General features: G+C 40.7%; 1 protein-coding gene across 2 annotated transcripts in view; it reads right to left on the minus strand.

Moving 5' to 3' along the window:
- LVRN (laeverin) overlaps positions 1 to 24,384 on the minus strand; it is a 35,423-nt gene extending 11,039 nt beyond the window's left edge. Inside the window, exons 1-13 of one of the 2 annotated variants that reach the window (XM_040090138.1) lie at positions 23,795 to 24,384; positions 17,136 to 17,278; positions 15,793 to 15,932; positions 13,615 to 13,741; positions 11,298 to 11,452; positions 9,815 to 9,928; positions 7,561 to 7,701; positions 7,167 to 7,232; positions 6,974 to 7,039; positions 5,715 to 5,884; positions 4,218 to 4,294; positions 2,526 to 2,665; positions 275 to 330 (exon numbers count right to left, since the gene is read on the minus strand). In XM_040090138.1, coding sequence (XP_039946072.1) covers positions 275 to 330; positions 2,526 to 2,665; positions 4,218 to 4,294; positions 5,715 to 5,884; positions 6,974 to 7,039; positions 7,167 to 7,232; positions 7,561 to 7,701; positions 9,815 to 9,928; positions 11,298 to 11,452; positions 13,615 to 13,741; positions 15,793 to 15,932; positions 17,136 to 17,278; positions 23,795 to 24,384 — 1,985 coding nt within the window. Of the gene's footprint in view, positions 1 to 274; positions 331 to 2,525; positions 2,666 to 4,217; positions 4,295 to 5,714; positions 5,885 to 6,973; positions 7,040 to 7,166; positions 7,233 to 7,560; positions 7,702 to 9,814; positions 9,929 to 11,297; positions 11,453 to 13,614; positions 13,742 to 15,792; positions 15,933 to 17,135; positions 17,279 to 21,908; positions 22,019 to 23,794 lie in introns of those variants that run through there. The other variant, XM_040090139.1, reaches the window with a different exon arrangement.
- Between the last annotated feature and the right edge of the window lie 1,017 nt (positions 24,385 to 25,401).

A 25,401-nucleotide genomic window follows, 5' to 3' on the forward strand; every position in this document is an offset into this window, starting at 1 on the left:
ATTTTTTCCATTAAAACAAATACAGGTTAATCCCTAAAGAACTCATGGCAGTGCCACTATTTAAAATAATTTCTTTGGAGCTGGAACAAAAGAAACTTTGAAGTAAATCACTCAGCACTGACAAAAGAAGGGATTAAATAATTCCCCCACTATTTTGTCAAAGCAGTAATTCTTAGGAGGCACACATGGGTAGAATGAAGGAAGCAGAAGTAGAAATCTTGAGTGCAATCCAAATGTTTAATCAATTACTGTAACATTTTGGAAACATACTTACTCTGTCAATGCAAAAACATCATCCATAAGCTGGAACCTGCTGACTGTGGGAATAGCCTGCAGAAAACATTTGTGTAGTGTTAGTCAATTTCAACATGTCATTGAGAATACAAAAAGCTTTTGGTACCTCTATGATGTTTCAGAAGGATCCCTAACAGTTTTTCTAAATCAAAACAGCCTACAAAACATTGTGAAATGGATCCTGAATTTTAAACTGAAATTATTTATGTGCTTTAAGAGATGTTTTTACATTGTATATAAACATATAACTAAGGTACATTAATCAGAGAATTTCAAAACCCCTCTTACTCGGATACAGTAATTGAAATTAAAACATGGAAATGCCACATTTCCTAAAAATATCCTAGTTATGCAGCTTTGGTACATCTTTTTTCTTTTGCGGTTTAAATACAGTATCTGTACACACTGCAGAGCAGAGTGTCGAGCACTACCATTAAATAAATGACTGAGGTACAGCCATGGGTGTACCTTTGCCTACAGCTCATGCTCTTGGCAGGATGGCTGTCCTTGTCTCCTTCCTGTTCCACGTCCCTGCAGTTTGGTCACTGCTTGAGCAAACATTCCCTCTGACAGCTGGAAGCATAAAGCAGGGCAGAAATGCAAAGCTCAGCACACCATGCTGAAAGCAGACAGAGGTCGGGGGGCCAGGGAGGACACTGAAGCTGGGTGGAAGCCACATAGTCTTGCTCTGACTCCTGATACCAATAAATATTACATGCAGTGTGACCACAAGGAATAGATGGTTTTGCACAACTGCTACCAAGAGCACTTCCTAACGGGAAGAATTACCACAAAAAAAGAAGATGGTTTGACCACAGTGCCACCCACTTTGCACAATTGCAGTTAGTTAATAAGGCATGGAATGCACCCTGATTTTGTACATGACTGGGGATTGTGAGAACTTGACCCAAATTTGCAGGCACAGATCGATGTTTCTATCGTCATCACTCTTCCCAGAAGGGATGCCTTATGTTAAGGCTTGCGTCCTTGGCCATGCTGAATATTTTCACTCAAGAAATTTAGCTTAGGCTTAGGATTGCAGTCCTATTGTTAGTACTATCAATAGCTGTTCTGCACTTGTCACCATCAATCCAAAATAACTACTTTGTTGTCTTTAATAACCCATGCTACTCGTGAACCTGTCTCATTTGAATGTGACAAAACCTATGCTTAATAGACTACTCCTGCACCTCCTGTCTGGCGCATAGTTACATTTTTGCCACACTGTATGGTGCCAAAAAATGGCCCCAAGTCAGCACACACCCAATGCCCTGATAATGTGAGAAAGAAAGAATGGAAGAAGAAATGAAAGAAAGAAACATAGAAGAAAGAAGCCATGAAAGAACGAAGCCTAGAAGAAATGAAGCCACTGTGCTGTAGGAAGGTTTAATGTGCTCTGCTCAGCCTTGTGCCCAGACTCTCTAGAGAAAGATTACTGATTACTGTTAGGCCAAAAGGTTAAAGTTCCTCACTTTTGTTACCAAAACCAATGAGCTGACACTACTGCTGCAGCCTCTGGCTCACTGTAGGTTTAGGAAACACTGAAACCATGCAACCCCACACAGAGTCACATTTCTTCTGTACCACTTTCACCTTCACTTCATGCTATGGCAAGTCAAAGATGGGATGAAATCTCCTCTAAGTCAGTGTCTACAGAGGACTGAAAGAGCTCAAATCGGATTGGAACTTCTAGGAAAAATATCCACCAGAAAAACCCAAAACAACAACAACAAAAACCCAAAAAATCCACAAAACCCCAACCAACCAACCAACCAACAAGCCCACTAAAACATCAGGTGGGGTGGATTTTTTTTTTTTTAATTTATTTTTTTTAATTCCACAAGCAGAAACATTGTGGCTTGACAGAACATGGAAATAAATTTTAAAAAATTTCTCACAATTTTTCCTCTTCATGGTTACTTTATACCAGCTATAGCTCAGTCCCACATTCATACTGAAACCTCCTTGAGCCAGATTTAAAGACAGCAGAAGAACTACAAGCTTTTAACACGAAGAAGACAAAATGTCCTGTAAAGTTGTTTTTCTTTTTCATGCTTATGTGAAATTGCTCAGACCTGTCATCTTCCACTACAAAAAGCCATTGACTTTAGTGGTGCAGTGGTGAGTTTGTCATTATTCCAGGTTTTCAATGTGATTCCAGGTAAAAACTGCATGAAAAAATACATGGAAAGAATCTGCTCATAAGCTTGTGAAAACAAACACGATCTTACCTTTGGATCATTTTCAAGCAAGCGTGCTAATCTCTTCAAGTTTATTTGGTCATAGTTCACTCTGTAGTATCCACTTAAATTTACATTTAGCAAGATCCAGTCATATTCTGACTCTGATACTTGCATTTCAGGAAACATTTCTGTAAAGTGACATTAGAATGTATCATTTTGTTTTCCACGCACTGCTTCTGCATTTACAAACAACAGACTTGATGCTCCTCTGAGATATGAGACACAAGTTTGAGGCTGGACTCAAAAAGAATCCCCCAAAAGCTCAGTGGACTAGGAGATCTCTGGTCTGCATAGCAGAATGACTTCAACAAGCCAATGATGCCTCAAGTACTGAGCACCTTGAGATTCTAAGTGGAAGCTCCAGCCCTTTAGCTCCATGGCAGCTGTAAGAGTTCAGAAAGTTTATCCCAGAGTAAACTCTCAGGATGAGGAGCAATATCCTCCCTTGCCAATGCCTCCCATGGACCCACAGTGCACTTGCTGCTCTCAGCTCCAAGACACAGTGATCAGCACCTCACAAAAGAACTGTCCACCTACCAATATTCAGATAATTGCAGATCAAGGGAAAAAAAAAAAAAAAAAAAAAAAAAAGGTAAGTTGATTTGAGAAGGCAAATTCTGTTAAGACAGTGAGTCAATACTGGTGAGCAGTCTACTCCCATCAGTGTTTTACCCTGAAGAGAAGACTGAGACTCTAGCATTTAAACAGAGCAAGTACTGCAAGATTCATCCTGTATTCAGAGGAATATACAAGCATTTTTTATTATTTGCCTGTCTGTATAGAGTCAAATTAATTATCACTCAAGCTATCTTACTGCCTGAAAAAGAGAGGAAGTAACTTCTAACCAGTGCAATCAGAGGGTGGAGAGCTGCAGTATGCACAGCATATTGAAGATTTGCGCTTAAGCACTCCACTGCATTAGTCTCTGCATCTCCTTTTGACTCATCTAAAATCTGATGCATGGCACACTTGCCAAAGCAAAATTATTATCCCATTCTATTAATTATAATTCTTAAAAAAAAAAAAAAAAAAGGCAAAAAAGCTATTGGACAGCATTGAGCACTGAGTTGAGAAAGAACTATATTTTTTTATTTGGTTGGAGATGCCCATAAAATATTTTTTTTTATTATGAGACTTAAAACTTTAAAAATCCTAATTTTTGATAATTTATTTTTAAAATTCAGTTTGAATAAACAAATTAAATTAAACAAATGCTCTTGAAAACATTAATTTTTCTGTTGTTACAGATATTGATGTGTAACAATATTTGGTTCACTTCCCACAGCCAGCGATCCTGTCTATACTCAAAAGCTGGCATTAACATCAACGAGATCTATCAGGGGAAGAATATTACAGAAGCATAAGGACCTTAAAACTTGGATTTATGTAAAAAATTATAAAATCAAAATTCCTCTGGAAATTTCTATTGATAATATGTGTTGTACTATATTATTAAAACTCAAGCTTACACTGAAATTTGGTGCAACATAGAAAAGGACATAATATTGACCTAATTTGACCTACCACTATTGTAACATAAAATAATTACAATAGATAAACAGGGACATTTCTGTATTAAAGTTTTATCTTCCTATTCAACGCAAATATACCGTCTGTTTTTAAAAGACTTTGGAATGTTCTCATCAGTTTGGTTTTAGAATGTGCAAATACATTACTTACTGCTGCTTTTATCTAGCCAGGTTAAGGGTTGTGATGAACCATTTCTCATCCAAGAAACAGGAATAATCCAGGTGTTACTTAACAAATAAAAGGATATTATTAAAATTCTTATATTTAAAAAATCCTTTTAGCTGATGCTAAACTACAGTGCAGATTAGTTCCATCCTACAAGAGTATCCATCTACCTTCTGTCCTCTCTGATGCATGCAACTTCATGAGATAAGGGTACTTCCACTGGATCAGCATTTACCTTCTCCAAAAAGTCTCCAAAAGGGAGTTTTAGCATGGCTTTATACATTCATATATGTTATACACTCATATCAAGAATATTGTTCAGTGCTAGGTATTTCAATACCATTGTCTTTCTGTTCTGTCTTTCCTTCTCCAGGCAGTCATTTTACTCTTTGTTCTTATTACACTTTACTCTATTTCTGGAGACCTTAAAGCTACTTTTCAGAAACACATCTAGCAAAAAAAGGTCCCAGGAAAGCAATACAACTGTCATTCCAACAACCATAATTTCTTTTCTGAGGGAAAGTAAAATTCCTTTCTGGTAAAAGAGATTAAAGCTTCAAACACCTGAAAAATTCTTTAATGCAGGCTTTTTTATTTTTACATGGTAATTTGTGCTTGCTAACTGTAAAGAACTTCACACTTGTGACTTGGAATTCCTTATCTGACCTAACAAAGAATATTGAATGTATCAATGCTTTGCAGTTCCTGGAGATTGAGAGCAAAGGAAACACTGTGGCTCTTGTCAAAATTCCTTTTGTCTGTTTGTATTACCAGCAATAATTTCCAAGAAAAAACTGCTTTGGATTTTGCTCTCCTTTACACTTTTTCCTCACATGACAACTCATCTCATTGGCTCCATCCATGCACCCCAAAACTGATATCAACTGCTCCTTCATAAATATTCAAACCCTAGCCAGGAGTTTCAAAAGTGGGTGACAAAAGACAGCTACTTCTATCATCATTTTCAGACATCTAAATAAGTTTTCAAAAGCCCTTGGCACTTAGCAAGGTTCACTGACAAGAAGTTAAAACTGTTGTTCAGGTATCAGCACGTTCTGAGAAAGGGGACATTTATTGAAGTATTTCAATGCAACACTTTTATCCTTGTCAGGCAGAAGAGACTGGGAATATGGGAAAGGGAAAGAAGCTAAGAACAGTTCATCTAGGTCCCCAGTCTGTTGATCTGACAGATGAGGAAAGAAGAAAATGTCAGGCAAAAATCCTCCCTGCAACACATTCATCGCCTACATCTGTCTTTATGAGGCTGCAAAAGTCACTATTCCAGAGGAAAGAAAGTTTTTGGCAAAACAAGCAGAATTTGCAGAACTATTGCAAACTCCAGCAAAATCTCAAACAGATTTTACTTGACTGCTTGTCACAAGTTAAAAAATCAGATGGTCAAAACATGTTGTTGTTTTAACTGAAGCATTTCCTGTAATAAACAGGGTATAAATATACAATAAAAACACAAGCTAAACATACTTATAAGAATCAGTACTCTTTCTATTGTTTTTATTAAAAAATTGTTCCTGTCTGATTGTTCCAGTAGTTAGATCTAATGTTAAAACTGGAAACCCATTTTGGCATGTCCAGGAATCCATTATTTGCTTTACGGGCGCTGGCAACTGAACTTCATCCTGTGCATCTATGACCTGAAAGAGAAGGAGAAATTAGAACTACTTATGATGAACAGGTAATTACTGACATTGCTTCAGTGAATCTCTGGGAGTGTTGATAACATGGTAGAGAAGATAATGGTAAGCAGCTTGCTGGTGTTTGCCATTGATGCAAAAAATCAATGTAAAAATGTCCAAGGAACCTTTCTGAGTAATAAAAACATAATACAAGCATAAGCCTTTCTCAGGAGTTATGAAATATTGAGATGACATTTTTCATTCTACAACCTGCTGCTAACCTTTCCCTTTTTAGTGTACACATCTCTATGGCTGTGACAGACTTGATTAGCTCATTTCATTCAAATAAAACTGATGGAACAAAAATATTTTTAAGTTACATAATAAACAAACTGAATCAGTGAAGACAAATTGAACTAGTGTGAATTGATACAGTCTTCACTGGCTTATAACATGTGACAACCTTGCATATCTGAAATTCTAGCACTCCCATTCTTAAGACAGAGCGTGTCTGCAACACAATAGAAGCCTTCTTTAGAGGACCAAGAAGGTGGATTAAAACAAACAAACAAACAAACAAACAAAAAAACCAAACAAACAACAACAAAAAAAAACACACCACACCAACCTAATATTATCATCTGTTTTCTTAGTCAGATCTCTGCCAAAACCATTTAAGGGTGAAATGCTGAGCTACTGCCCTGGGTATAGATTTTACTGGATCTGTGACACACCAGCATCTTTGATCATGAAGCCCAAGGTATCACACACTCTGATTTAGCAAAACCTAAGCTCCAGAACAATAGGCTATGCAATTTCAGGTAGGCTTATGTAATTACCATGAAGCCCAGAACTTGGCCTTGAGATTTCCTGTCTCATCTCTCTACTGCTTGTACTCAGTCTCACTGATCACAGGTGCAGCAAAGCAGCCAAATGAACACTTGAGTGGACATTAGCTGAAAGAACAGGCAAAGCAAATTTTATGCTGGAGAAAGACTGCACTAGAGACAGCCACATTCCTATGCAGTCTTCTACAAATAGTTTATGCCTTAAATTTGGACTGTGCCAAACACCAGAGAAAGAATACTAGAGACATAAAATGAGTACCATCTGGATGTGGGTCCAGAGATCATCTTGATTAGCATTTGAGAAGGAAAATTCTTTCAGATACGACTGTGAGGAAACAAAGAGAAGCATCAGAATTAATAGAGGTTCAATGAAATCCATTAGTAAGGCAAGAAATTTGTACAACTGACGTTTTCAAGCTTATAAATCAAGACGAAGGGGGCTGTTTACTTACAGTAAGTGCTCTGATGAACAGCTTTTCAGTCAGGAAACCAGAAAGCATCCAGGTTATAGAAGCCCCCTGGAGTACAAAACAAACAAACAAACAAAAAAACCACACCAGAGAGAGAGAGAAATGAATTATTATTGCAAGTACTGTTGCAGTATTTTTTCAAATATTCCAGAGGTGCTAGTCGGTCTACACCCACACTTCATATTTCACAGAGGTTAAAAATGTTTTCACCACTTCCTTCATAGCCAAGTAGATTTGCAACACCCATTGAATTGGTATGTGTAGCAGAATCTGTTTTGAATGGCAAAGCAGTTTTGTTCAACAGTTCCTCTGAAAGCTACCTTGTACCATTAGCTTAGAATCTCTGAGAAATGGGAAGAATTTTCTATTTTTTTACCTTGCTGTATGTGATGTTGTCAAACAGAGACATTAAAGAAAATGATCCTTTGACCTTCTCTTCACTTTCTGACAGTGATCGGGCTATTTCACTGTCTTCCCTTAAGACAGGTTGTACAACATGAGCATAAAAGATTTTATCCTGCAAGAAGAAAACAAATCTAAGTGAACTGAACAGAAGATACTAATTTTCTGGAGAGAATGAGGAGTATGGAATTAGCACTACTATGAATCATTTGTCGGTGAGCACACTCCCCCACTCCCTAACTTTCTCATGAAGCACAAGGGATCCTACGCCTGATTCTAATATTTTCTATATGTAGTGTCAGTGACCAGTGAAAATGTAACATCTTCAAGTACTGCGGTCTTGGGCCTGACAGTCAATTACAGTGTAATATTCAGGCAAAAATAAGTTAACTATATTAAACAGCAAATGAACAAATACTGAAAACTTTAAGCCTGTATTTCATTTACTTCTGTCAAGAATATGACAACATTTTTCTCCTAAATTCCCTGTTCCTTCTGCTGCAACCCTGAGCAATAACCTAACCCCTAAGCTACTGAAAGTGCCAGGGTTTAGCTATGTGGCTTTGCTGCTGTCACCCAGGGAGAAATAGGGACGGAAAATGGCTCTCCAGAAAATGTCTTCTGAGTAAACACCACCTGCCATGGTCAACTGCTCAGAGAAGGGACTGCAGCACCTCTCATGTAAGAATGGGCTAAGAGAGCTGGAACTGCTCAGCCTGGGGACGAGAGGGCTCAGAGGGATCTTGTCAATGTATATTGACAAGATGATTGAAGGAAAGCTGAACAGAGGACAGAGCCAGGCTTTCCCAGTGGTGCCCAGTGACAGGACCAGAGGCAATGGGCACACACACTGGAACACAGGAGGTTCCCTCTGAACACTAGGAAAAACTTTTTCCCTGTGAAGGTGACTGAACATTTCCTCAGGTTGCCCTGAGACGTTATGGAGCCTCCATCCTTGGAGACATTCGAAAGCTGTCTGGGCACAGTCCTGGGCAATTGGCTCTTGCGTGACACTGCTTGTGCAGGGAGGCAGGACAAGAAGACCTCCACATTCAGCTGTTCTGTGACTCTGTGAACATTTATGACCCACAAAACTGTGCAGGAAAGACCTATATTCTTACACCTGTGTGACTAGTTCTGCATTCCCAAGGCACATTACCTAACTTCAATGTATGAAACAGAATTATTGCCCAGCATTAAAATTTACTTTATGGACACAAATGACAACTGCAAATTTTTATAAAGGCAGGCTTCTAAATTAAATCTTTAAAAAGAAGTGAAGAATTTACTTCCAATTTAAAATCGGGAGGCCTTTAACTTTTCAGTGGTATAAAGACTGCATTGCAGAGAATAAAGTGAGCTGTTGTAAAAGTTCAAAGAAGAAGGTAAGCATATCCCATGACATAGAAATCTTCCTGACAGAGTTTGTTTGGCATGCCTTTATTAGTTTCCAGTCAAACATGTAATTAAGAGCTTTGGTGAATGTGAAAAGGAAATTGACAAAATGGTGTTTCATCTTAGCCAAATAAAAAGCACCCTGGAGTAACTGCCCAGACTTAGGGCCCTTCCTTCCTTCCTCCAGAAGCTGAAGGCACCACGTACAGACATTTAAGACTGCACAGGCAAGTGCACCTCATCTCATGGCTGCAACCAGCAGCCCCTATCCATTTCTCTCTGAGTTAAACAATGGATGGAATCTTATAATATGCTATGGAATTTATGCTTATTGCCATTTGGGCAGAATAGGAAGGAATTTTACCCTGCTGTTGGATTAGCTATGTGCATTATACTTGTCCTATCTACAACCAGATATCCAGGCACCCAGTGGGATAAGCAGACTCAAAATGACTCAGCCTAATCTCTGCCTGGAAAAGATACCTGAGGACTGGGGTAATTAGAAAAGAGCTTGGAAGAGGAGGAAAACCATCAGCTACAACAGGACCCACGAAAGAAATCAGGGTTTGTTACATGACAAACCTAGGGCAAAACACCCACTCCTTGCCAGTGCAGAATCCCAGCTGTCCACCTGTCCTCTACACCAGCTGTGGAGAGCTGGATATGATCAGTGTCCCTAGAGATGGACACCTATGAAGAAAGAATCAAGACCCACTGGTCTTTCTCCCAGGAGTGAAGTTTATAATACCACTGTTTAATAAACTCCCATTTCCTACACCTTCCTTTCCTTTGTAGATGATGGAACTTTGGTAGCAAGTGCTGGTTCCACTTACCAGTGAAAGCTTGGGTTCGACAAAGGTAGCTCCCAGGTACTCAAAGTAAGATGCCAGGCCCTCGTTAAGCCACAGATCATTCCACCAGTTCATTGTAACCAGATTTCCAAACCACTTAAATTGAAAGAAAAAATACCTCAAAATCTCCTTGGAGTGTCGTTTTCACTTTTTTTTTTGCAGGTTAAACACACATACATAGGCTGAAGTAACTTTATTTAATGTCTAATTGTCAGTTGAATAAAATGCTGAATGTTCCTTCAGATAGTGAAAATTCAGTAGAAAAATATGTACTTTAGAAAAAGTCAGAGTTGCAGGGCAGTTATTTTTAAATTGCTTCATATACAATTTCATAACTTGAGTGTCGATCTCAGTGCATTGTGTCATTCGTATAGAATATTTCATTTTAAACGCTTCTCAATATAAGTTAAATTTCTAAAATATCTTATCAGGCTGTGATTAAAAGCAGGGCGTTTATCAAGCAATTACAAAGTCATCTTTCCATGCTCTTAAAAAAGTGAAATTGTCAGAGGAATGGTATGCAAAACTGGAGAAATAGCCATATCCAAAACCAGCAAATACCTCTCATGGCAAGCACAAAACTTCCAAAACAGCTGCTGTATAATCATATCTGGCATTTAATACTTAATAAAAATCTTATAATTTCTTGATTTATATTTTATTTGCTAATTCCTATAAACCTGAACTACAACTTCTTTGTAAAATAGATTTTAGTTAAGCACTGACATTTATTTCATTGGTCTGCAGTACAAACACTCTGCTCATCTGAAGGTCTGTGAAGTTGCAGACCTGGTCATAAAGGCATAAAAGTGCACTAGCCAAATTAAGCTTTTTTCCATAATTTTACTGACTATATGCAAATAGTTGTTGCTCTGGCAAATAATAGGAAATTAAACATTGTCAATAAGGAAGTGCAAATGTATTATCACTCCAAATCAAGTAGGAAAGAATTTTGAAATCACTATGAAAGCTGGGCAAAGATCCAGTTCATAGTATGTTTATGTTAATTTTATTCTATTGTATTATGGGCTGTGTCTTACAGAAAAACAAATACCTTTTGCAGTATGTACATGCACTGCTGCTACAAAAGAATATTGATGAAGTATGAGTGTCTGCCAACAAAGTACTAAATTTACTGTATAGAGAGTACTGTCACCCCTACATCCCTGGAGTATATTCTCTCATGGCATTCAAGAAATGTGTAAGAAAAAAACAAGTTTCCCATTAACAGTTTTGTATCAATGAGTACTGTACAATCAGCATGCAATCTGTCAGATGATAGAACCTACTTTTAACATTGCTTCATAAGTAGAACATATGATCAAATAGGCTTTCAGTGCTCTAGTGCTCACATCCTATACTGTTAAGTGATTCTTTGCTTCTACTAATCAGTAACTGCATGACCTGCAACCATGAGGGAACAACGTCATAGGCAAATATCTGTACTGAGTTTTTTACCACATGCCTGGTGTCCAAGTTCATGTGACACAATTAAGGCAATCATTGCCTTCCTGCTTGTGAATTCATCACTTGGGAAGTTCATCAATGATGCCTCTTGGAAAATCATTAGCCCCCAGTTTTCCATACCACCTGCTCCAAAATCAGGAAGTGCGACCAGATCTAAATTGATTAGAACAGACACACACACACACAAAATGTTATCTTAAACATTTTCATAAATAAAATGCTCACGTGATTTTAATGCTCACACTGGCTCAACACCCCCTTGAAGGATACTACATTGTAGTGCTTTTTTGTGGTATCACAGCAACACTTGCAAATGATCACTTTTTGTCAAGATTTCCACCTATGATGCCGTTCTTTCAGAAGCCACATAATTAATTCCCACAATGCCCAGATCTGTACTGTATCTTCTACATACAAATGTTCCAAATGAAAATGGGAGTTTGGAAGCGAATATACTAACTGCTGGCTGTCAGAAATCTTTCTCTGTGAGTTTCTCCAGTGTTTGAGTAAGATAATAATTACCTTTTTTTTCTGCCTAGCAACTGATGAAAAAGATGTCTTGCTCTTTCAGCTGGGTGAGCAGAGGTATCTTTTCCACCCTTGTTTCAAAGGTGCCTTAGAAACATCATCTCTTTATTTACATAGGAAGACTGTCACCTCTCTTCTGCCCCTTCTGCCTTATGCACAGGCATTAGTTTTCCAGTTCAAATATGAGAGCCAGACAAAACATCAGGGTCTCAAGGAAAGATATACTTTTTAAACTCAGCAGCAAAGATCAAAATTTGGAAAAGGTATACAGAATATTTAGAAGCAGCTGACCACAAGAAAGCCGCAGTCCAAAAGCAAGACAAGTAATGCAAGCATGATGCTGAATCCCATCGCAGGTAGGCTGAATATCAACTGGTATTATTGCCTCTATCTTACAGCAAAGGTATTTCACTTTCAGTGAGGCAGCTCTTATCCAGCCTCAGGGCAAGACACCTCACTTATAACTGCATTAAAGTCAGGTGTAGACAAACCCTTAAAAATCCCTGGGTTTAAATGTGTTTATTCTTAATTTCACATTTTGAGTTTGCAACAGATATCTCTTGCATTTGCAAGGAAACACTCTTGGTTGGTCTAATTTTACTATTTTTTAAGTGAAACTTCAAAGAAAGACACTGGGAAATCCAGTGGATATTGCATGGCATTACGGTGGGGATTGCAATGGTATTACAGCCCTCTCTGAAACTGAAATCCTACCTAACAGGAAGTCTACAACACTGTTCCTCTATTTCTGTTGTGTAATAGTTTTATGTTAATGAATGAATGTATCAACATTGCTGCTAAACAGAAGTATGCAAGTATGAAACAGAAAAATGTACAGCCCTTGACTAGGTTATAAGATTACTAACACAAGAAAATCTAGAGTGAAGACTGCATATATTGCGTTTTCCAAAAGAAGTGTAGTGAGTAATTCTGCAAGTTATTAGAAATATACTGGGAAATAATAAATTTACACAGATTAACTTTTATTTCTTCCAACTGCCAAAATACAGATTTGACAAATCAACAAACGATCCAGTCAAGAAAAGAGGGAAATTCCTTTCCCCCAGTCCTGCAATCCACTAGTATCATTGGAAGGTCCAAAACTAATTTCAGATAAGAACTGCTGTCTTCTCAATATTCTACCCATTTTCCCATAATATTCATGCTGAAACCCCTGGGAATCCAAGTACAAGTAGCAAACGAACTGTACAGTGAAACTACATAGTGTCATCATTTTTCTTGACTGAAGTTTGACTGAACCAACTTACCTAATGTTCATTTGAAGCAGAAACTGTTTTCCTGCAGGGCAATCCTCCCTGTTTTTCTGGGGAGGAATGTGCAGGAACATACACCCAAGGCAAGACAGGAAGATTCTGAAGGAAGAAGGGAATGCTTTGCAGAGACACAGGCTACATACAAGCAGCATGGATTTACTAGGAGGACATAGGAACTACAACATCCTTGGATGTTGTGGTCTGTGATCCCAAAGACAGCCACGTGATTGAATTACTCCTTCCTATCCTCTTTGTTGTCCCAACTGCCCCTTTCATTAGGAAATCAGGCTTTAAAAGAATGAGTGGAATGCGAGGTAAGGGTGTTGAGTTGCAGGTTAATAAAAGCCATGAGATAGAAAGGAGAATTCAGTGATTTAAAGTTTAGGGGATTTATTCCAAGAACATGGTAAGTTGTAAAAGGAGAATCCTGCAAAAAAAAGACCCCATAGCTTCTGTGAACATTACATAATCAGCAGCTATTTCTGATCCATTTCAGAAAATAAGTCATCTCACCTGTCTTTGGCAGAGGGTAGCTGACATTAAGTATGTCTTCCAGAAATGAAAATATTGGGCCCGTGATATTTAAAGCATAGTCAACATACCCATTTTTAACTGCCTCCTTCCGGGCCCAAATACGGATCTGCAATAAAACAAGGAAGAGTTATTTTAAACAACCCCCACATTTCATTGTCTTTGCTTCTCTTCTGTGAGTCATTGTTGGAAAAATGCTGTCTGTCCACACCAGACCATGCAATGAAGTTCTTAATTAAAAAAAATCCAACTGAAGTTTTACTGAGCCTAATAAAATGCGGCACAGACCCTGATCCTGCTAAAGTCTAGGAGAGTTCCAGTACTGGAGAAGGACAGATTTGAATACGACTACACTTTGCAGGAACAAATGAACCCATAGCTTTTATTTTGTTAAGTGGAAAACACTGTAAAACTATTTAGAATTACACATCTTAAACCAGTGTACTCCAGTGAGTGTGTCTGGGTGGCAAACTTCAGCCAATCTGAAGAGAGAGAAATAGATGTCCAGAGAACGTTTGAGGTCCTAACATGCACATCTCTCCTCCCAAACTTTCTCCTAGACCACTGGCCTCCCCTTTGCTGGAGAGAGCAGGTGACATCTGAGCAGATGACATCCATACCTCTGAGTAATGAAGACCACAGCAGCAAGAAAACTTTCTGCTCCCATGCCCATCAACTTTGTCCAATACCAAAAAGGGCAGCTGCTTGCCCAAAACGGAAGGAGTAGCCTGAGAAAAGGTTTGTAACTCCATCATGTATCTCTGAACAAGAGACCCCCTGCCAGGTGCCCAGCAGCTCAAAACCTTCACATTTCTTGCATCTAAATGCAGCTCATGATCTTACAAGGAGCTGCACAGACAAACCTGAAGAGCATAATTGGGAGGATCAGGATTTAATTCACAATGAAAGAAAACAAAAAAAGCAAGCATATTCAGTCAAACAGAGACCCTCTTTTCAGCCAATGCTTCAGAAGAGATTCAAAGACCTGATCACTTCATTTTGCAAAACCTAAACACCTTAGCACCTTAAAATCCTAATCCTAGTATGACCTTTGAGTGCTTCAGGTTACCAGAAGCATCAAAACAGGCACAATAAACATGCTTACACAAATACTGTGGAGGGATAAACTGAGCATCTCTGTCCAAAAACAAGGGGTGAAATGCTCTCTCCACTCAATCTCACAGAACACAGGTGGTGCCTTTTCCCTTTAAAAAACAGCTCACTTGAATACTCTGCTCTGTTGAGTCCTGTCAGTCCAAGAACTAGGCCCAATAAAAAGCCATAGCTGTAAGTATCCAACAGGTCCAACACAGGAGATGGGAGGTCTCACATACCAATCAAACCTTCCTTTTTAAAAAGAGCCAACACTATGCTTCTTAGAAAATCTCCGCACTGTCTACTTACATTGTCCCACCCCTCCCCAGTAGGATGAGAGTGAACTAACCATGAAGTGTTCTCATTTAATAAGGGGATAAAGTAACTTCTATATTTAATAGCTTTATGTTTGAACTTATTATTTATTTTGGAAAAACTTGATATATCTTTTCCCTGTTGACTTTAAGCCTAAGAAAAAAAGTGAAGGAACTGATGCCTACACAGCACATTTGTTTACATCTTCTCTCAACAAGCTTTGGCCATTTTAGTCTAAGAGCTAAACTGAATACTCACAGATGAAGAAATTTCAAACCCAAAAAGTCACTTTTGGAGGCTAAAAATGTGGACACTGTGAAATAGAAGGTTAATATACTAGTATACAAATGTTTGGAGCACAGTGTTAATCCCACTGATGTCAGCACATGGCTCCTCAAACGACCTTGAGGAACAAGGCACTTGATAACAGTAAGAAAGTAAGAAGATTGTGAATTATAACCAGTAATATCTACAGAGTAGCTTCTCCTAGATTTTAACATACATAGGTTATACTTACTTGTGAAATTGTATGAAATGAACAGGACAAGACAATAAACTAATTATTCCAAAGGAAAGCTTTCTGCAGAAATGTCTATGGGACAAATGTTAGCAGTTTTGCAACATAAGTAGATAGTTTGGGAATGGTATTTAGCACAGTTAATATCTGTGATGTCTTCAAACCACATAATGCGCCAGAGGGCCAACTTGTGTTGTAAATTTCTATAATGTGTTAGGCAGCCTCATATTTACCTCATTTCCCCGCTCAGTTCTGGTGACATAATCAAAATCACAAACCACAAAAGCAGTCAAGTAAGTTGACATTTTCAGTGAAGTGTTAAATGTGGTAACTGTCCACAGGCTTCCATTTTCATCCTTCACTTGAGATACATCTAGAAAAAAAGTCAAAGAAATATTCAAAGCAATGTTCTTCCAAAATAAACAAGGAATTTTGTGTTTTCTGCCTTTTTTTTTTTTTTTTTTTTTTTTTTTTTTTTTTTTTTTTTTTTTTTTTTTACCCCTTTCTCTAATATGGTATATTCCTGCACCCACTCATATGTTTCTGGTAGAAGGAAGACAGCCAGACTTGTTGCTATTGACACATATCAGAGTTGTGACCTTCCTTGCAAACAGCAAAAATCTACCCTTGGGCTTCTTAACTGAAGTTTTGGAAGGATATCAAACTCCATCAATTTTAATTTGTGGGCAAGCTGAGGACAATTTATCTCATGCTACCTATCTAAAACATACAACTTGCTATGGTCAGAATATTGGTAAGATCTGCTGAAGAATTATTAAATACTTAATCAGATACCTTCCTCCTAAGTAAGGAGGACATAGGCGAGATTCTTGGGGTAGGAAATGCTTCCAGTGATTCTCACAGCAATCCCACCTATTATAATTCCTAAGTGACTTAGTTTCCATGCAAATGTCATAAAACTTACTTTTATGGCTGAAAAATAAAGATTCATGCCATTGAACTGCAAAAAAAGAAGGCTTTTTAAGAAGGAGGCGAGAGACCAAATGGATTTCTGTTTGGAATCTTATACCCTAGGGACATCCCACATGAGATCCCAGCAAGGGACAGAAGGAGCCCCCCCAGAGCTTTATTGTCCTCTTGTTCTTATTCTGCACATACACAGGAGGCTAGAATGTCTCTGCCTGGAAAAAAAAACTTTTTGTTTGTCATAAATATCTCAATATCCATTGAGAATTAAAGGAAACCCTTGAGGCCACAAATACAGGCTTTGCATTCCTGGGGCTGCCATTTTGCTTTAAAATGATGTCACACAGTAAGACAGACACACTAACTAAGCAGTAAATACCAGAAATCAAACTGTGCAGCCAGAGGAGAGCACACCACAACTGATAAAATTGTTTGACAGAATGGTTACCATCAGAGACATTAACTATGAATAATAGTGCCCAAATTTTTAAGTTTTTAGACCTAGATTTTCTGTACCTTTTGAAGACTATAGCAAATGGACAACAGAACACTTTCCTGAATGACATAAGATTCTCTGATGACTTGTACTCTTTTTAAAAGTAATGTAGGGGGAGGAAAAAACCCATACATCAACTTGTTGTTTACCTACCAATAGCAGGCATATTGGAAAGAGCCACATAGCTTGGGTCATGGATAATTCTGATATTAAATGTGGCCTTCATGGCAGGTTCATCAAAACATGGGTAAACTCTCCTGGCATACGTTGGTTCCATTTGGGAGGCAATGAGCATACTGTATTAAAAATGCAAATAAGATTAATCCAGCATGCTACAGCTGATCCAAATCCATATATAACCCACAGAGACAACAAATTAGAAAAAGCAGCAAGTGAAGCATGTAGATAAACAGATTTGGAAAAGATTCAGCTATTATTTAAAGTCATGACTAAGTCCCCATACCCAACAGCCAGTTCAGTTTGGATGTTTGTAGAGAAAAGCAGTCTTGTTTAACTGCATTTGGGTTTTTCCTCACAGGCCTTTTCCAGAGGAAATATTTGAGCATTTCTACTTTTGCTAAAACAGAGTTGATTAAAATTTTGCATACAGCAGCCTGTTATCTCTTTACACCTGCTCTTCTCCCTAAAGCATACACTGATATTAATTAATCATACATTTTAATAAAATGTTGTGATAACTGTTAACTAACTTCATATGCATTGTCAGGGGCTCCTTTTCCCTGGAGTTTAAATTCCCTGGCATTCAGGTGTTTTTAGAGTTCTGGCCCTCTGCAAAGTTCTGTGCCAAACGCAGGAAAAGACGGAGTCTTCAAGGTTACATGCTTTGTTTATTAGTTCTTATCTTACAATTTTCTCAGTGTCCAAAAGATGTTTGCCGCGGCTCGGACATCTGGTGACTCCTCCTGTCTCTGGGCAGTCCTTATCTTTTACACTAATTGCTACGTATTCTTTATTTACTATTTATTACCAATGTCTATCACTATTACCAAAAAGGTCATCTTTACTCTGACCCAATCCTCACTAACTACTTTGTGCCAACGTCATTGCAGAAATAGAGTGAGGGAACAAGAAGGAAGAAGAAGGAGACAACGCTCTAAATTCTCCATCTTGCCCCATTCACTTCAATGCCAAGAATCCCAAACCCACTGTTTTTTCACCCTGTGATATACTGAACTACTATTTTTCACACTCTTGTGGCCTGCAATGCTTCCTGCAGTGCAAGAAGCCTCTCCCATGGACTGAAATAAAACCAGGGTCTCTCTGAGCTCTGGGCTCTGGGCTGGGGTCCCAGACCCCCCTGCCCAGGTCCCTGACCCTCTGGGGCAACCAAAGGAATGCCCTGGACTCCAACAATTCATGCACTTGCACAACTCTGACAAATGCCATGGAGAAGTACCCATGGGAATACAGCACCAGTGCTGTCCCACTGCACTGGCAAGCCCAGAATAATATTCAAAAGGGTCTTTATGCCAAGGAGCTGTGCCTCACTTGAAGCAGTTCTCTGGCACACTGTGACGGATGCACTCCTCCTGTTTGAACCAAGTGAGCTTTGCTCCATTCAGATGCTTAGCAAGTAGGTCTAATCAAGGTTTAAGTAGGTCCAATCCTATTGTGTGAGGCTGTCAGTGAGAATTCAGCAGCAAACCAAAATTGGAGACTGTACTGGTAAATGGCAGGAATTGCATTAGCAGCAGAAAAACTGACTACAAATCACTTTACACTGTAATATCCACGGCAATCAGTCTGTTGAGCTCTCCCTCCACAGCACCTGGCTGTAGGGCAGTGATCTCTCATGGAGGCACACCTTTGAAAGTTACCCTTGAAGCTGTAAGGCTCTTTACCTGGCACCAGACAGGGCTGATCTGGGGACATTTTTTACCTACACACAACATTTAAGATTTTTTATAAGAAACTTACTCAATTATCTTTGTATCCCACCATAACTTTAAGTGTAGAATATTGACTTCTAATCCATCTGTACTTATTAAATACTAAAATACCTATCTGTACTTAATAGTTATTAATTTTTAAATATTAAAACCTAAATTTACTGTTGGCGTGATCTCTGACTCTTCTCCTGCAACACACACTTGCTGGAAGGAAAAAATAAAGCAACGTCTTGTGGCAGAACTCTCAACAAGCTGTACATCTGAGCTGTTCACATGAGGGCATCCGTACCAAGAATTAGAAAAAATACACATGCAGTGGTCCTCAAAGGTCCACACCTGTCAGCTAAGCAGTACCAGCAGCTGCCACAAAAGAACAGCATAGTCTCCTGGTTCTCTGACCTCACTACTACAGGGCAAAAATTTTTCTGCTGTAGTTGAGGTGCTCCCCAGCAGTTTATACTCAAGGGTCAGAAACACTTATTCTTAGCACTGGGGCACTCCAAACAAGCCAGGAGCCATCAGGACAGTATCCATACCTACAGCATGTAATGGGTCAGATCTGCACTATATTCTAGTAATTGGTGCAGAAGCAACTAAATAAAAATCAGTGCAAATACTGTATTCAGTTAAATTTTGGAATGCCTGTTCAGCCCTATCCAGTCAAGTATTTTATGCACAGGACATGTTCAGAGTGGCTTCCAAGCAAAATTCTGAAAGGATTTCAAAATATTGATGCGATCAGTGACATGCATAGAGCCTGCACGTCGTAGTACATCCTGTGGGATCCTCTGACTCTGAAGTAGTATACATGAGCTAATGAGCTCAAGGCAGTGCAAGAAGACCTCTGTGGAGAACGATGGACAACAAAAGCCCTGCACTGTGTATGCTTGAGCAAGCATTGCTAGAGAAGATGGGCTAAACTGGTTTCTGTATCTTTCTGCCTACCCAGGTCCTGGTGTGGATTACCACAGATACATGCAGAATACTGATTCCCCATTTCAAGAGGAAACCCTTCAGACACTTAAAGCTAGAGAAGTGTGAGCTTCTTTCCTTTTCACTTCCTTTGCTCCTGCAAGCACTGCAGACTTGGGCTATCCTTTATCCATAAGAAGCGCTCCCATTTTTCAGTGTTTTCTTTTGTGTGTAAGACAGGATCAGGTGGGTAGTAACAAATTGTCAGCAACAGTAACAACACATACAGCCATCAATGGTCTAATGGATAACAAAAGATTTTCATGCTGGACATTCATTGAAGTTGGAGCTTTGGTTTATTCTTTATTCACAGAGGTAAGGTTAAGACTTCTGAAAACAGCTGTCTCCCTGAACAGCTTTCTGACCCAGCACCCAGCACAACAGCAGTGGGGTTAGCTGACCAAGAAATATGACAAATTTAAAAAAAAAAAGTACAGATGGAACAAACATTTCAGGGACTTCACTTCTCAAAGCTTGCCTTGCCGAGACTCTTCTGAAATGAGAGGTCTCCAGCAGTTCCTCAAGCAGAAATCGCAAAAACCACTAGGGCATTTACTGCATGCAAGAAATACAGGACTGCATGACCACAGACAGATGTCACATTGTCTATTACAGCTGCTGGTTTCAGTCAGGTGCTGAAGTCAGAAAGCCTCTGCAGGAAACTGACCCGAGTGTCTGCTGAAGACTGGTAAGAGTCACTTCAAGAAAAATTACAGGACAGTCTGCTGGAGGTGGACATTTCCTTGCAGAACAGCAACTGGCTTTACACTAACAGCTGAAGGGCTGTTAGTTTTTATATCACTCCACATCTATGTAATCCATTAGAATCAAACTTTTTCCATCATTAATACCTTGACAAACGTTACACATCCTCCAAAAAAAGAATGCAAAACCCCTTCAGTGTTGTTGGAACCCAACAGGTTAGGAAATGGCTGGTAAAGTGATGACCTAAATCATAGTGTCGGAAAAATACAAAAATACCATTGCATACTCTTGATTCAGAGAAAACCTTTTTTAAAGCAGAAAAAAATATGCAAAAATCACTCAATAATATAAGTTATGTGTGCAGGAACAAATAAGAAAACAATACATTACATCTGCACTCAGTGGATTTTCTTTGATTTATTCCATTGTCTAAATACTACTGTCATATTTTAAACAAGATTGCACTCTCACATTTCATTAGTGCTTTGCGATGAGCTAAGAATGAAAAGGAACATTTGTCACAAACCCTCTAAACAACTGAGAATTTAATTACACACATAATTTGAATGATTTAAAAACTTTTTTTTCTTATTTTCTACTGTTGCAGCAAGGCCAATAACAAATTTTTTTTTCCAGACACTGAATTTTATACAGCCTGACTTAAAAAAAAAAAAAAAAAAAAAAAAATCAGCATCTAATTCAGTGTTTCTTATGTTGTCTCATATCAAAAGACAAAAACCTTCAGAACAGTATTAAAATGGTAAGATAAAAAAGCAGTACTTTATTGGAAGCTTCCAGATGTCTCCACAGTTATGGTCTATGGGCACGTCAGTATCAGATTTCTACAATTCTTTTAAGTTTAACAAATTATCACATCTAAAAAATACTGCCCATTTGGAAGAGCAGTTGGTTAGGTATTTTTTCCCCTGGGTACTGTCCCACTGGAGTTGGTCCAGGGCTTCTTTGCCCTACTCCTTGTTATGTCTTCTCAGATTCTGATCGAAAAAAAATGTTCTTCTTGTAGGTCCTCTATGTAAAAATAAGACTAAACAGTATTTCAGGAATGTGTTAGAAGGTTAGCTTATTCCGCTAAAATATAAGAGAAAGGGTAGGAAAAATACCGGGATCTGTATAACCACATATAAATGGTCTAAAAAGCTACAAATATATGAAAAATACTTAAAAATCAAAAATCTTTAGGTGTCCGTCATTTAGATAGGACTTAATTGAATTAATGCTGCATTGGAAGGCACTCTGACACAGAATTAAGTGCTTTTTCCTTTCTAGTTTGGATGTTCATAAAACTATGCAAATAAAAAAAATTTTAGATTTTTCTTACCTTAAATTGCACAAATAATCCTGTGAATAACAACCAGTGAATGAAGAAATAGCAATTAAACAAAAACAGAATGCACTTCCTAAAATACTTACTATCATACTGCACTTTTCTCAAAGGCTTACCAAATTATCACCTTTTTCTTAAAAAAAAAAAAAAAAAAAAAAAAAGAAAGAAAGAAAGAAAAAAAAGTCTGTATAAATTGCATTTTCCAGATGTGACAGACAATGTTATCAAGATTGACACAAGAGCTAGCAGCTGAAAAACCAGCTTGTTGAAAGAGCCACACAGGCCTCCCCCATTTCCATAAATACTATTAACTTCATTTTGTGATTTCATGTTACTGCTACTACTCTTCAGAGGCTTGAATGTATGGATCTTGTGACTGCATTTTACCCACTCAAACAAGAAGCCTATGAACTGCTGAGACAGTGGACTCATGGATAGACAAGAGCCAAGAATACCCAAATTTTAACTCCAGTTTTCCTTTTGACTCAGTGTTTGCTCAGCAAATCATGACATCTTTGATTATTAAAAAAGAGGTAACTAAAGCAAGCAATTCATCTGTCTCTTCTTCAAACCCCTATTTTGAGAAACTTGTCTTCCAGTGGAAGCACTTAAATTCTACTCTTAAATTTCACTTCTCTTTAACAAGTTTCACAATCGAGAGAGAAAGAAAAAGAAAGACAAAAAGAAAAAAGAAAAAAAGAAAGAAAAAAAGAAAATAATGTGATCAGGATACGCAAAGCAATCACACGGAGACGAGAGATTTGCGGGGCAGAGTTGTTCCTCCAAGAGAGCCCAAGGCTGAGCCAAGGCCGAGAGCCCCTCTGCCTGTTTATTTCTTACTTTTTATATATTTGTAGGTCTGGCTGCGGATTGGCTTCTGGAGTTTTCACTTCCCAGCCGAATGGCCAGACCAGCCATCAGTTACAATTGTTTTCAGGTTAGAAATATGCAAACAAAGGACAGAGAATGATAAACAAAGGATTTGTTTATGTTACATGTGTGAGAAAGGCAGAAACTGCTCCTAATATTGTACAATAGCTAAAAAGTCTGACTCCATTTTATGAACAATCAAAAGGCTTTAAAAAACTCAGAAAAAACAGGGTGACAAAAAAAGAAAAGAAATAAGAAAAATTATTTTGAGGGTGAAAGTGTTTTATATGATTGTCTACTTGATATGCTCACACTGCCCGAGCACTGATTTTGCAGTTCAGAAGAGAAGGGAAGCATCTTAATAGCAACCACAATGCAAATCACAGGTTGTCTGGTGACCGGTGAACAAGTTCATGTACAGTAATACCTACAAGGCACAGGCTGTTCAAATCCTACTTCCACTATGCTTCTGACATTGCATGTGGTCAGCGTCTCTAAACTCGTGCTCAAATACACAGCCAGAATCCAAATAAAGACATGCTCCCCACAAACACAGGTCGAGGAGGTGGGGAGCTGTCAGCACTACGTGGACGTGGGTGTCGCCAGGATGAATATTCCGAACCGGGCTCCATCTCCCAGGCACTGGGCGCAGGTACGGTCTGACACCCTCGCTGCAGTCAAAGGCACTCAGAGATCAGAAGTTGTCCAGCCGGTGCTGCAGGTGAAGTCACCTGCCGACGGAGAGCCAGGGCAGCCTACCCGATGCACTCCGGAGAGCAGAGGGGCCGGCCTGGGCACAGCCCGGAGTTCGCGGCACTCCCCCTCCGGAGCCCGGGCTGCGGTACCTGGGAGGTGCTCACGCCGTGCGGAGCAGTTCCCTCTCCCGCGCCCGTGCTGCGAGCGGCTCCGTCCGGCGCGGTGCTAGCTCCCGCAGCTTCCACGGCACGGGCGACTCCAACCCGAGGCCACACCACCCCCGCTGCCGTCGGCGCAGGGGCTCGGGGTCCTACCTGCTCTGCCCCCGGTCGGTGTAGCGAGTGAGGAAGAGCCCCTCGAGGTCCTCCTCCAGCCGGCCCTGGAAGCCCAGCTGCAGCACGTAGCGGCTCCCGGCTCGGAGCCGGCCGCGGAGCTCCAGCACGGCCACCTCACCCGCCTGCTCCTGCCGCAGCCCCGCCACCTCCACGGCGGCGCCCGGCTCGGACAGCGGCCCGCGCACGGCGGCGGCCCCGCGGCTCCGCAGCCCGGCGCTGTGCAGCACCGCCGCCTTCGTGTCCTGCAGGCAGCGCACCGTGATGTTCACCTGCCCGGTGAAGGCGAAGGGCCCCGCCTGGCCCGGCCGCACCCGCGGCCACAGCTCCAGGTCGTAGTGGAGCGGCAGGAGGTGGCGGGGCAGGCGGCGAACGGAGCCGGCAGCGGGAGCGAGCGGCGAAGGGGCGGCGGGGCCGGGGGCGGGGGGCGAGGGCGGCCGGGCCGCCTCCTGCCGGCAGCTCCCATAGAGCGCGGCGAGCGCCAGCAGCGCGACCAGCAGCGCCAGCAGCAGCGCGGCCCCCAGGGCCGCCGCCCTCCGCCCCACGTACAGCCCCCCGCCGCGGGTCCCCATCCCCGCCGCTCTGCGCTCGACGGCCGCGGCCGCCGCTACTTACGGGGCGGGGGAGTGAGCGCTCCCGAGGGCGGGACGAGCCGGGCCGGGGGAGTGGGGTTCGCCCTCGTCCCGGGGAAGCCTCTCCGCCAAGGGCTGCTCCGGCGGGGCGGGCGGACCGGGGACACCGGCCCCGTGCGGGGAGCGGGGCGCGGTGGGAAGAGGGGGAACGGCAGCCTTAGCCGGGGGGAAGCTGCCGGCTGCTCCCGTCCCGTCTGCCTCAGCAGCCTGCGGGGGAAACGCCACGGCGGGCAGCCGAGCAGCCGCTCTTTATGTCCGTGCGTGTGGCCGTACCGGCGACGGGGGTGGGCGGGAGACGCTGGATGCCGAGGACCCCCCGAGAAGGAGGGATAACGGCGCTGCCCGGACAGACGGAACGGGCCCCCGACGGTCTCGGCCGTGTCTCGGCGCAGGGCGGCGGCTCGGGGCTGCAGAAAACTCCGGTACGGGAGGCGACTGTCGGGCCCGTGATAGGAGCTCGCCGTGCGCCTGTCAGGAAAAAAAAAAACAAAAACACAACCAACAAAAAGACACGCAAACAAACAAAACAGCAACAACAAAACTCACATATATTCCTACGTCTTTTACCACAGTATCAGGAGAAAAGATGAGAAAATGGCGGGCTCACTGTTCGAGGAGCACAAATCTTGTGGTTAGAGCGTTACCTGTTCTCGAGGGAAATCTACGATGTTAGGTGATCAAGTCTGAAAAATCTTTGGTACATAAGGCGTGACCAAAGTGAGTTTTTAATAGCTTAGAGCCTCATTTCCTGCGTAGTTCAGTTAAGGCCATAAACATCACTGTGCCGTCCATACATAGTTAGTCCCATTACAATCAACAGGATTAGCCCCGTGTTTCCATTTAAACACATCCTCAAAGGGATTGCCAGTTGGGGCCAGATTGCAAGCAAGACTGAGAAAATTAAATCTTGTAAAATTTCCTGGTGTTTTCTCTCAGCTGCAGCTACTTTTTAAAATC

The sequence above is a fragment of the Hirundo rustica genome, chromosome Z (assembly GCF_015227805.2).
Source record: "Hirundo rustica isolate bHirRus1 chromosome Z, bHirRus1.pri.v3, whole genome shotgun sequence".
Taxonomy (NCBI): Eukaryota; Metazoa; Chordata; class Aves; order Passeriformes; family Hirundinidae; genus Hirundo; species Hirundo rustica.